General features: G+C 40.4%; 1 protein-coding gene across 1 annotated transcript in view; it reads left to right on the top strand.

The window, feature by feature from the left end:
• The window catches only part of si:ch211-149b19.3 (protein phosphatase 1K, mitochondrial), a 6,728-nt gene extending 493 nt beyond the window's left edge, over positions 1-6,235 (top strand). Inside the window, exons 2-6 of the mRNA XM_017721111.2 lie at positions 1,368-1,468; positions 1,937-2,102; positions 2,696-2,840; positions 4,407-4,541; positions 5,862-6,235. Of these exons, the coding sequence (XP_017576600.1) occupies positions 1,368-1,468; positions 1,937-2,102; positions 2,696-2,840; positions 4,407-4,541; positions 5,862-5,993 (679 nt within the window). The 3' untranslated portion in view covers positions 5,994-6,235. The remainder of the gene's footprint in view (positions 1-1,367; positions 1,469-1,936; positions 2,103-2,695; positions 2,841-4,406; positions 4,542-5,861) is intronic.
• The last annotated feature ends 6,704 nt before the right edge of the window (positions 6,236-12,939 follow it).

Raw genomic sequence — 12,939 nt, 5'->3', positions numbered from 1 at the left:
TCTGGTCTTGAGTTTAGATCTTAAATACAGACCAAGAACACTCTTTACCCACGTCCGATCCCACCCACAGAGCCAAATTCAACATCTCAACTTTACTCAACATCAGTACCAAGTTAACAGTCTGACTAAATTCAATCTGAATCTGACTGTACCCAAAGGCAGGATCAAGTTTACAGTCTCAACGTGGCTGTACCTAAATGCAGGGTCAAGTTTATAATCTGAATCAGACTGTATTCAGTCATAGGACCAAGCTTATAATCTGAATCTGACTGTACTCAGTCATAGGACCAAGTTTATAATCTGAATCTGACTGTACTCAGTCATAGGACCAAGTTTATAATCTGAATCTGACTGTACTCAATCATATGACGGAGTTTACCATCTGAATCAGACTCTGTCCAACCACAAGGTCAGGTTTACAATATGAATCTGACTGTACTCAACCATAGGGTCACGTTTACAATCTGAATCTGACTGCTCGACCACAGGGTCAGGTTTACAATCTGTATCCAACTGTGCCTAACAACACAACCAAGTTTACAATCTGTATCTGACTGTACTCAATCATATGACCGAGTTTACCATCTGAATCAGACTCTATCCAACCACAAGGTCAGGTTTACAATCTAAATCAGACTGCACTCAACCACAGGACCAGGTTTACAATCTAAATCCGAATGTACTAAACCACAGGACGACGTTTATGATCTAAATCTGACTGTATGCAACAACAGGACCAAGTTTACAATCTAAATCAGACTTAACTCGAAGAGAGGACCAAGCTTACAATCTGAATCAGACTGTACCCAACCACAGGACCAAGTTTACAATCTAAATCAGACTTAACTCGAAGAGAGGACCAAGCTTACAATCTGAATCAGACTGTACCCAACCACAGGACCAAGTTTACAATCTAAATCAGACTTAACTCGAAGAGAGGACCAAGCTTACAATCTGAATCAGACTGTACCCAACCACAGGACCAAGTTTACAATCTAAATCAGACTTAACTCGAAGAGAGGACCAAGCTTACAATCTGAATCAGACTGTACCCAACCACAGGACCAAGTTTACAATCTAAATCAGACTTAACTCGAAGAGAGGACCAAGCTTACAATCTGAATCAGACTGTACCCAACCACAGGACCAAGTTTATAACCTGAACATAAATATAACCATGCAAGATTCTGTCCAAATGTAACTAGCTGATGAAATTCTGCCTGAGCTTGATTGTAGCCTGACATAATAACAAAAAGTCTGATTGGACTGAGACAAATATTTCAAACTCTACTGTGTGTGCATACATATACAGAGAGTCTATATATGGGAGATGGTATATCATGCTGTTGCCTGTGTTTGTATTATAGAGATGGTCTGGAGGAAGAGTTGGATTTGGAGGTGATATTATCTAAAGCCTTCCTGCAGGTGGACGCTGCCCTGGCCGCCCAGATGCAGATGTATGGCAATGGTACGAATATAAAACTAACCTAACAATTAAAACAACTGGACTCTAAAACAGTTAAGTCCCAAAATATCAGGTTCTAGAATGAGCCAGCTACAAGTGGTCAGGACCAGAAATGACCAAGCAACAAAGGCCAAACTATCGGATACAAACAAAATGCTGTCTAGAAATAGCTCTGTCCCAAATAATTTGACTTAAAGAACATTCAGCTCCAGGTAACTTGGCTGCCAACAATCTAATGAAAAAACAACCTGACAAGTACAGATGCAATCTGTCTAGCTGGTGACCAGGCATGTGGGTCAGTACTCGTTTTTCTAGGAGGGTTGACCAGCAGCACAAACAAACAAAAATAACTACAACATGTAGTAATAATTTACTTCACCTGTAACTCCAGTAGCAACAACATAACTTTTGACATGAGCTTGATTAGCATTTCTGGAAGCCAAATAAAACTACACCATGGATACACTACAGCCTCTCTAAAGACGGTGGGGACAACGGCGACGGTGGCCTTGCTGAGAGACGGGATAGAGCTGGTGGTGGGCAGTGTTGGTGACAGCCGGGCAATTCTGTGCAGGAAAGGGAAAGCACACAACCTGACCAGTGACCACACACCAGAGAGGAAGGATGAGAAACAGAGGTACTCTTTCTCTCTCTGTCTCTCTCTCCCTCTGTCTTTCTCTCTCTCTCTCTCTCTGACTCTCAGAGAATGGCATTCACTGGCTTGCTGTGTGACTTGTGTGATGTGTGTGTGGGCAACCAAATCAGGCTGCTATTAATGCAAACAGAAATGGGCTCTCCTGTCCTGTCCTCTCTTCTCCTCTCTTCTCCTCTCCTCTCCTCTCCTCTCCTCTCTTGTCCACTCCTTTCCTCTCCTCTCTTGTCCTCTCCTCTCTTATCCTCTCCTCTCTTGTCCTCTCCTGTCCTCTCTTCTCCTGTCCTGTCCTCTTCTCTCCTCTCTTCTCCTCTCCTCTCTTGTCCTCTTCTCTCCTCTCTTCTCCTCTCCTCTCTTGTCCTTTCCTCTCCTCTCTTGTCCTCTCCTTTCCTCTCCTCTCTTGTCCTCCCCTCTCTTGTCCTCTCCTCTCCTCTCTTGTCCTCTCCTCTCTTGTCCTTTCCTGTCCTCTCCTGTGTGTGTGTTTGTGTGTGATCGTCCTGTTCCTGTGTGATGTTTGAGGGTCTGTGTGTTCAGTGGTGTTTAATCATTAGCATGTCTGTTTGTATGTTTGCATGCAGGATTCGTAACAGTGGTGGGTTTGTTACGTGGAACAGTCTGGGTCAGCCTAACGTCAACAGCCGTCTGGCCATGACCCGCAGCATCGGAGACTTCGACTTGAAGAACAGTGGGGTCATCGCAGAACCAGAGACCACTCGCATCACAGTAAGAGAGAGAGAGAGAGAGAGAGTGTGTGTGTATGTGTGTGTGTGTGTGTGTGTGTGTGTGTGTATGCATTTGTTTCATGGCAGTTACTGAACAACTAGGAGTAGTTATACAATCCCATTTCCAAAAAAGTTGGGATGCTGTGAAAAATGTAAGGCGTCTGTTTTCCATTCTTGCTTAACATAGGATTTCAGCTGCTCTTCAGTTTCAGGGTCTCATTTGTCATATTTTTCATTTCATAATGCGCCAATTGTTTTCAGTTATGACAGGTCTGGACTGCAGGCAGGTCAGTTTAGCACCTGGACTTCAATTTGGAGCAATGTTGTTGTAATACATGCAGAATGTGGTTTGACATTGTCTTGCTGAAATAATCAAGGCCTTCCCTGAAAAAGACGTCGTCTGGATGGCAGCACATGTTCCCAAAACATGTTTATATCATATAAGCTAAGAAGTCTTCAGCCTGGAAGACACAGTGTCCATGATTTCCAAGAAGAATTTCAAATGTTGATTCTTTGGACCACAGGACACCTTTCCACTTCCCCTCAGTCCATTTTAAATGAGCTCAGGCCCAGAGAACGTGGCAGCGTTTCTGGATCTGGTTTATGTTTGGTTTCTTCTTTGTATTTTAGAGTTTTAACTTGCATTTGTGGATGCAGTGATGAACTGTTTTCACAGACAGTGGTTTTCCGAAGTGTTTCTGAGCCCATGCAGTGATTTCTTCTACAGAATCATGTCTGTTTTTAACACAGTGTCACATGAGGGCCCAAAGATCACAGCCAGCAAATACTGGTTTTTGGTCTTGTACCTCACATACAAAGAACTCTCCAGATTATCTGAATCTTTAATGTTATTATGTGCAAATGATGAAAAGCAAAAGCTCTCTGCTTTGGAAGATGTTGCTGCCATCAAATTAAAAATGGGCAAATATTTTTCAAAAAATAATATTTCTAAAAATTTCTCAGTTTCAACATTTGATATGTTGTCTTTGAAGCATTTTCAATGAAGTATAAGATTTAAATGATTTACCCCTTATTGCATTTTGTTTTTATTTGCATTTTTCACAGCATCCCAACTTTTTTGGAAACAGGGTTGTAAATAATTCATAGTTGATGCTGAATAATCAATAGTAGTTACTGAATAATTCATAGTAAATACTGAATATTTATAGCAGCCACTAAAAAACCCATAATAATTACAGAAAAAATTAGAATAATTACTATATGCTTACTAGTAGATACTGATTTATTAATAGTAATTACTGTATAATAAGCAGTAGTTGTAATTAATATAATGTCAGTGTAGTGTAACAGTTTATTTAATTCTGCATGTACATGTTGTTTATTCCAAATTATAGGCTGAATAATAACATATGACTTTAGATATTACATTTTAACCATATTGATTAGAGTTACCTTGAACCTTTGGGCTTGAACTTTGGTGTGTTATTCTATTATTAATCAAAATATTTGTATTCAGTTATTATTCTATGTGGAATATATTGGGTGTTCATGGTGTTGTTCTTGTTATATCACAGTAACACCGACTGTCCGGTTCTGTGTCCTGTAGGTACATCATGCTCATGATGCGTTTCTGGCTCTGACGACTGACGGCGTAAACTTCATCATGAGCAACCAGGAGATCTGTGATGTCATCAACCAGTGCTATGACCCGGTAGAGGCAGCGCACATCATCGCTGAGCAGGTGGCCAATCAGTGCTCAGCAGTGTTTAACACCACACTGTCTGCTTTTTAATTAGAGTTTATTCCTGATTAACTGGGTTTATGTAAGTTTAAAAATACTGGTATTGTATTTATGCCGCGTTTCAAGTTTTCATTAGTTTCCAGCAATAATGACCACAACAGATTTAGATTAGACTGAAGTGATAACCCAGGGCTGCACAGCTCCGGCCCTGGAAGCCTGGTGTCCAGCATAGTTTGGTGAGCTACCTGCTCAAACACTCCTGATTACACTCACCTGCATATTGCCAGGTGTACTGAGTGTGTCTGAGCAGGGAAACCTCCAAACTGTGCTGGACTCCAGTTCTGTATTCCTGATCTAAGCTGTGTAAAATTTGGCAACATTTTATTTTGATACTTTATTTACACTTTATTCACTGCAGGCACTTTATGTAGGCTCAGCTTGTCTTTAACTAACAGTGAAGTAAATATATATTTAATTGAACCTCAAATGCAATGTAATGGAATTTTTCTCCTAAAAGTTCATTAACAATGAGAGCATCTCTAGAGCATCTTTAGAAGACAATAAAAATTAAGCAACCTAAGTTTGTCAGTTTTTGCAAAAGTAGCAGTGATTTTATATGTACAGTACTGTGTAAAAGCCACATCCACTTATTTCATTTACAGTCAAAGTGGCCATTTAGTATCATTCTCAGCATTTTCTCAGCTTCAGGACAAAAACAGAAAACACATTTAATGGAAAATAACACAGATGCGTCAACAACTAAATACAATTTCATATTTTTCAGTACTACAGTGTTTTCAGGAGCCTCACTTTCCGTTTCCCAAAGAATCTGCAGACACGCCTCCAAAGTTCAGTCTCAGAAACTGATCAATCATTTTCTGAAATAAACCCATTCATTGCTGCTGAGGTCTGGACTCTGGGGTGGTCAGTCCATCGTTCAGCTTCTTTGTTTGATGTGTCCGTCTCCTTTGCTTAGTGAGGTTCTTCTCAAACTGCTACACATCCTTTCAGACCCATAGCGCTGAGTCGTCTTCTCACAGTGGAAGGATGGACCTATAGATGTTTTCAGATCTGAAGCAGCTTGATTTTATCCTCTCTCTCAAAGATGGAATTGCTGTTTATCTGATGGGGCAGTTTTAGTGTCTACCAGGTCTTCCAGGTGGTTGTTAGGAGACACATTTTCTCTGGAGCTTTTAACAATTGTTTTAGAAACTCCTTCAGCATTTCACTAACAGCCAATGTGCCTCAGTAATCAAATAGCAGACTAGAGATGAATGACCAGGCCTAAGCGCTGAGGTTTTATGTGTTCTGCTCTTCCAGGCTGTGCAGTATGGCTCTGAGGATAACAGCACTGTCATCGTCGTTCCATTTGGAGCGTGGGGCAAGCAGCAGAACTCCAAGCACAGCTACTCCATGAGCCGGAATTTCGCCTCCAGTGGACGCTGGGCCTGACAGGGCAGCCCTCAGATCTTGGAAACTGCCATTATGCAACATGATACAGCTTCATATCAGTATTGTGAAACATATACTACAAACTCCCAAATTCCTTCTAAAGCAATATTTTATAAAAGCTGAAGAGTGGACATTTGGTATGTCCATTTATTTGAGATTATTAATATCTTATTTTTGTATCAATTGGTGTTTCCCCCTGTACATATTCTTTGGATAAATCTGCTATTTTAGCATTATGGCCAGTGCTGTTGTATTTATTTGGTTCAATTCAGTGCAATTTTAACCCAAAAACACTGTTTAGGTCAGTGCTGTCAACCAGCATGTGTTATCCTGGGCAGCAGTTCAAATTCAATGTTTAAATATGAACCATATTATGGTGACTCATCTCTTGATGTAAAGAACCAACAAGCTTTGTTTTTAATACTTTGCAACATTCAAGCACTTATGTGAAGGTTTCATCAGTATCAGGTTTGTTCAGGATCTTCTCACTACAATACATGCAATCTTTGTTTGCTATTATGTGGCTCAGATGAACTTTGGCCGTTTTCAGGTTACACAGTCCAGTGAGTCCAAGCAAGAGCAAACTTTACTTTTCCCCCCAAGTCACTTTATGCAAGTCCATGTCAGGTCTAGATTCTCTGGAGTGTGAGTCCAATCAGGTCAAAAGTCTCTGAGCCTCAAGTCACTGAGGTGTCAGAGTTGAAATTTCTGTCTCTAGAGTGCACATCTGAATCAAGTCTAGAGTCACTGAAGAGCAAGTCTGGATCTTGAGTCTGTGAGTCTAGTCTAGAGTCTCTTAGGAGGGAGTTTGAGTCAAGTCTAGAGTCTCTTAGGAGGGAGTTTGAGTCAAGTCTAGAGTCTCTTAGGAGGGAGTTTGAGTCAAGTCTAGAGTCTCTAAACCTCTCTGAGGTTTGAGTGCATGTTGAGTCTAAAGTTTCTGAGGTGTCAGTCCAAGTTGAGTCATGAGTCTCTGCGGTGTGAGTCTAAGCTGAGTCTCAAGTCTCTGAGATGTGAGTCTCTGTCGAGTCTCTGAGGTGTGAGTCTATGTCGAGACTTGAGACTTTGAGGTGTGAGTCTCTATCGAGTCTCTGAGGTGTGAGTCTATGTCGAGACTTGAGACTTTGAGGTGTGAGTCTCTATCGAGTCTCTTAGGTGTGAGTCTATGTCGAGACATGAGTCTCTGAGGTGTGAGTCTCTATTGAGTCTCTGAGGTGTGAGTCTATGTCGAGACTTGAGTCTCTGAGGTGTGAGTCTATTGAGTCTCTGAGGTGTGAGTCTATTGAGTCTCTGAGGTGTGAGTCTATTGAGTCTCTGAGGTGTGAGTCTATGTCAAGTCTCAAGTCTGAGTCTAAGTTGAGTCTCAAGTATTCGAGGTGTGTGTCTGAGTTGAGTCTTGAGTCTCTGAGGTGTGAGTCTATTGTGTCTCGAGTCTCTGAGGTGTGAATCTATGTCAAGTCTACAGTCTCTGAGGTGTGAGTCTGAGTCAAGTCCTGAGTCTCTGAATTGTGAATCTAAGTCGAGTCTCGAGTCTCTGAGGTGTGAGTCTAAGTTGAGCATGGAGTCTCTGGGGTGTGAGTCTAAGTCTTGAGTCTTTGAGGTGTGAGTCTAAGTTGAGCCCCGAGCCTCTGCTGTGTGAGTCTAAGTCCAGTCTTGAGTTTCTGAGGTGTGAGACCCAGTCAATTTGTGTGCCTCTTAATGCTCCTGAGTAGCGCAACCTCTAAGCCCTGACCCAATTATTCAGAGATTGTGTCACCAGCGAAGAGACAGACATCCATGCCTGGGAGTCCAAGAGTGGTGTCTGACTTCGCATGAGGAAGCGTGCGCTAGCATTCACCCTCCTAGCGCTGGTAGAGTGGGGGGGGCTTGGCTTGGAGACCCAGCCAGTGGGTGCAAAAAGTCTTGCATCTCTGGGGTGCAAATGTGAGTTGAATCTTGAGTGTGAATCTGAGTCCCAATCTAGTCTAGAGGAGCTTATTTCAGTGCTTTTCACAAGTTCCTTTATGCACATCTCACTCAAGTTCTGAGTCTGAGGTGTGAGTCTCAAGTCTCAGAGTACAGTCTCATTTAAAACTCTTAAAAGGCTCAAGATTATGATCTAAGAATCACAGTCTATTAAATATAACTGGTGGACTGCAAAGCTGAAACAACTTAACCTGTAACAGAGGAAAGGCAGTGTCTAGTATCATGGTGTAATAGACGTTAAAGGAACTGAACAGAGCTCTGAAACTGAATGCTACTCGGGCAAATATAACAGGTCTGTAACCCAGTGCAGTAACTACAGCATAATATATGCACCAGCAGATTCCTGACAGCCTTAACCTTCTCACAGCTGTGTGTCTGTGGAAGTTTGCGCATGTATGCGTTCCCCACCATGAACATTGCTGCCACCTCAGAGTGTAAGAGAATCTGCCGGTGCTCTTCTGTTATACAACCTGCTCCAAAAATGGGTCCGCCACAGCGACACGGCAGTGAAATATTGCAGAAGGGAACACGATCAGTTTCTCCTGGTGAATGACCACATGATGAGCCTTACTTTTAAAAGCCTCTGCTGTTATAACAGAGTAAATGTAACCCCTTGAAGTGTTTCATGGTACTTACTGTATATTTACTGTGTAAAAATCACATTGAGACCAAGATTGCATTCCATTATATTTCATAGCCTCAAGTTGTATAAGCGTCCTTGAACCTCCAGATGGCAGCACTTCTATACATGTAACACTGGGTCTACCAGGCCAAAAGGAAATGTGAGGTACTTATAACATGGACTAAAACATAGACACACAAATATATATATATATATATATATATATATATATATATATATATATATATATATATATATAGTGACAAAAAAGGTTCCACTATTGTTAACCAAAGAATCCTTATTAGAACTATTTAGAACCCTTTTTGCTAAGAGTGCACCACTTCAGTACTTTGTTACAAAGCCATTGGCATCAATTACAGTTTGGAGGCTTCTATGATAAGAAGTAATGAGCTTTCTGCAGCAGTGTGGTTCAGTTTTGGCCAGTTCCACTTAGCGTAGCGTCTTCAATTCTCCAGAGTTATGAGGGTCTCTCTGATAAACTAGCAATCTCAAAATCCTCTATAAATTTTCAGTGGCATTCATGTCAGGAGCACCTTCACCTTCCTTTTTAGAAAGCAGTCTTGAGTTAGATTGGCTGAATGTTTAGGGTCATTGTCTTGTTGAAATATTCCTTTCCCTCCTCTTTCTTGGCCGGTGTGTCATGATTGGCCCCACCCAGTCCTGTCGATGTGTGTCTTTTTATATGTCCATGTGCTTTCTTTGTTTTGATTTCCACTCCAGCCCCCTTGTTTCCTACTCCACCCCGATTGTTGCCACCTGTGTTTCAACCTGTGTCCTGTTATCCCTAGTTAGCCCTCGTGTATTGAAGCCCTGTGTTTGCCCCTTGTTGTCATTGGTCTTTGTTTGATTTGTTTGAAATGTTTGATTGTGCTGGATGTATTGTTTTCTGTGTTCTAGTCTGTTTCGCTGTTTGTTATGTCTGTTCCCCAATATGTTTGTGTTGGCTCCTCGACTACGGACCGTCTTTACCCTGATTTTGGATTTTGGATTTAAGGTATTTGATGTGATTCTGTAGCTTTTTTCATCAGCGTGTTGCTCCATAATATTGTCCCTGAGAAATTTAACTTTCACCCGATATAGTGGGTGAGTGTTTTTGCACATTACATATCCAGGAAAATGCCTATTAAATGCAGCTGTCTAGCATCAGGTGAACAAACTCCTAAGCAGCATTAACAGGAAGCAAGCGTTATCTGTAAAGGGGTCAGTGATGGGGTCAAGTCCTTTTGAATCAGTTTAGCTCAAATCAGCCAGTTCAATTAAAGTAAATTCATACTGGTCTGCTACATGTTGTGTTCTCCACCACATGGTCTCCTCAAACTGTATAATCATACTTCAGCCTGTAGATGGCAGCACTGCCCTGCATGTAGCACCAGCTCTGTCAGGAAAACACTGATGTGCTGAAAAGACACTGTAGTGTGTACTCTCACATACAGTGCACCGGAAAAGACCTGTTACTTTTGAAAAATGTCCCTCATTTTGAACTGCAGCACTTCAGCACCAGCAGCTCAAGAATTATTCATAACAATTATTCAGTACCTACTATTATTTATTCAGTACCTACTTTGAATTTTATTAGTAGCTACAATTAATTATTCAGTATCTACTGTGAATTTTTTAGTATCTACTATGAATTATTCAGCAGCTTCTATGAATTATTTAGTATCTGCTTTGACTTATTGAGAATCTACTATGAATTATTCAGTATCTACTATGAATTATGTAGTGGCTACTATGATTTATTCAGTATCCACTATGATTTATTCAGTATCTGCTATGAATCATTCAGAATCTACTATGATTTATTCAGTATCTACAATGAATTTTTCAGTAGCTACTATGAATTATTCCGTATCTACTACGAATTATTCAGTAACTACTATGAATTATTCAGAATCTACTATGATTTATTCAGTATCTACAATGAATTTTTCAGTAGCTACTATGAATTATTCAGTATCTACTATGAATTATTCAGTAACTACTATGAATTATTCAGTATCTACCACAAATTTTTCAGTAACTACTATGAATTATTCAGTATCTACTGGGAATTATTCAGTATATACTGTGAATTATTCAGTATCTACTATGATTTATTCAGTATTTGCTATAAATTCTTCAGTAATTGCAAAGGAATTTTTATTAACTACAATGAATAATTTGGTGTATAGACAGACAGAGTTTAGTGAGTTAACTAAACTGATCATTTCAGTTGGTCCTGAATTGAGTGAACTGACCTGAAGGTCTTTACAGGAGGCCGCCCGGAGCTGAGCTAATAACACACCACAGCACTGTAACATCTGAAAGCTGTCGGCTCATTTTATGTATCAAAGTTTAATGTTCTTTTTTCAGCAGCTGTGCTTGAGGTCAAAGCTCCACCAAACACGTTTATGATGAACAGAAACTAGTTAGTATGACATCGATGGCGTAGAGCTCAGGCTGGACCTTCCATGAAAGGAGTTCAGTGTCGGTCTCATTACATTTCTAAAAGCAACAAACTGACTGTTGTGTTTTATTTCTGTAAATAGTGAGGGGATCTGAACTTTAACTTAAAGCAATTCAATGATCATAAAATGTCTGTATCCACCTTCAGTATGGTGATACTGGGCTTCCCACCTTAACAATGGACTTCTCTATGAAACATATTCATCATAATCTTCCCTCAGGAGTTTTATGCAGCTTTCATTGGTCTTAAAACATTTATTGTAGTAGCTTATGTTACCAGTCGATTTGGTAACAAGAGTCAATTAAAATTACTAATTAATTAAAAACTCTAAAGATTTTATACTAATGTGTATATTATAAACATAGAAAACACAAGAAAACTTTTCATTTCTTTATTATTTATTTGAGAAATTGTTAAAACATGATAAATGTATGTATTTCTTGTTAACTATTGACTTCAATGAACACAGGCTTTTAAATGCCATTTACATTTCCCTAAAAATTAGAAACAGGCTGAAAATTGTTGTATATTTCAGGAAAACAGTTGTGATTTGATGGCCTGAGGTGGGAAAGTAACATTTTCTGAAGGTAAAGCACTGTTTTATTAGTAAAGTCAAGTTTTAAAGAGTTTCGAAGCCTAAGATGAACTCTATTCACGGAAAGTGCCTTTATCAAGCTATATAACTAACCCTATCATTTTTGAGTGAACTATAAAGGCCACAGTGGTCTCTTCAGGGAGATCAGAGAGCCTTTATAAGGCCTTTTTCTCCTCTCTGCTCCTGGAGCTGCTCCACAGAACCTGAGAAATTCCTTACAGAGGTGTAAACCCACACGTGCTACTCCACCACGGAGCTGGAATATGGATGCAGGTTTGTCTAATGGATCTTTACACACCCCACCATAAACCACAGAGTGTGATCAGCTCAAGCTAATACCTTTATTGATCATTAGGACATTGTTGCAGTAACAGTGTAGCCACAGAAACTTGGATTTCATATCCTGCTAGCTTCCATTCAATATTAGCATTAGCATTTAGCGCTGAGTTTCCCAGAAAGTGACTGTCTCAGACCTATCTATCAAATGGATTAAAGTACAGAGCTGAGCTGAAGACCACCCTTCAGTTATTTATCCAGACAAAACAGCCGTTCAGCAGATCTTTATTCTGTTTTTCAAGCAAAGTCTCCAAAACTGGAGTTCAGAAACTGATTAAAAGCTAAAATGGGCCTCCTAAAAACCACCTGGAACACCTGGTAGACCCCAAAATTACCACCACCAGGTAAACAGCACTTAAAGCTTTCATCTCTGAGAGAGAGGAGAACCTCAAGCGGCTTCAGATCTGAAAACACCCACAGGTGTCTCTGTCCATCCTCCCACTGGGAGAAGACCACTCAGCGCTGTGGGTCTGAAAGGACGTGTAGCTGATCAAGAAGAACCTCACTGAGAAAAGGAGACGGACACATCAAACAAAGAAGCTGAACGATGGACTGACCACCCCAGAGTCCAGGCCTCAACACCACTGAATGGGTTTGACTAGTTCAGAAAATCGACCAGCTTCTAAGTCTGAGCTTTGGAGGCGTGTCTGCAGATTCTTTGAGAAACTGGGAGTGAGATTCCTGGAAAGAACGGAAGCTGTAGTAAAAGTAAACAGTGGACATAGTAAATAATGAAAGATATGATATGATACTCTGCGTAATTTTCTGTTTAATAGAATAAGTGAATGCGCAGTACAGTTTATTGCGTAGCTGAAAAGCCAGAAATTTGTCTCTCTTCTTTCTGTGTTTTCACAGAAAACAGCGTCACACAGCAAAAGGAAACTGCATCAATTCGATTTTTGCCAAATGATTCTGAGCAGCGTGGCTGAGATTTCCTTCATCTGTCTGTTTGTGGCTGGACTGT

This window comes from Pygocentrus nattereri, chromosome 9, assembly GCF_015220715.1.
Source record: "Pygocentrus nattereri isolate fPygNat1 chromosome 9, fPygNat1.pri, whole genome shotgun sequence".
Taxonomy (NCBI): domain Eukaryota; kingdom Metazoa; phylum Chordata; class Actinopteri; order Characiformes; family Serrasalmidae; genus Pygocentrus; species Pygocentrus nattereri.
The sequence above is the reverse complement of the archived record's forward strand: the minus strand, read 5'-3'. Positions and strand labels throughout refer to the sequence as shown.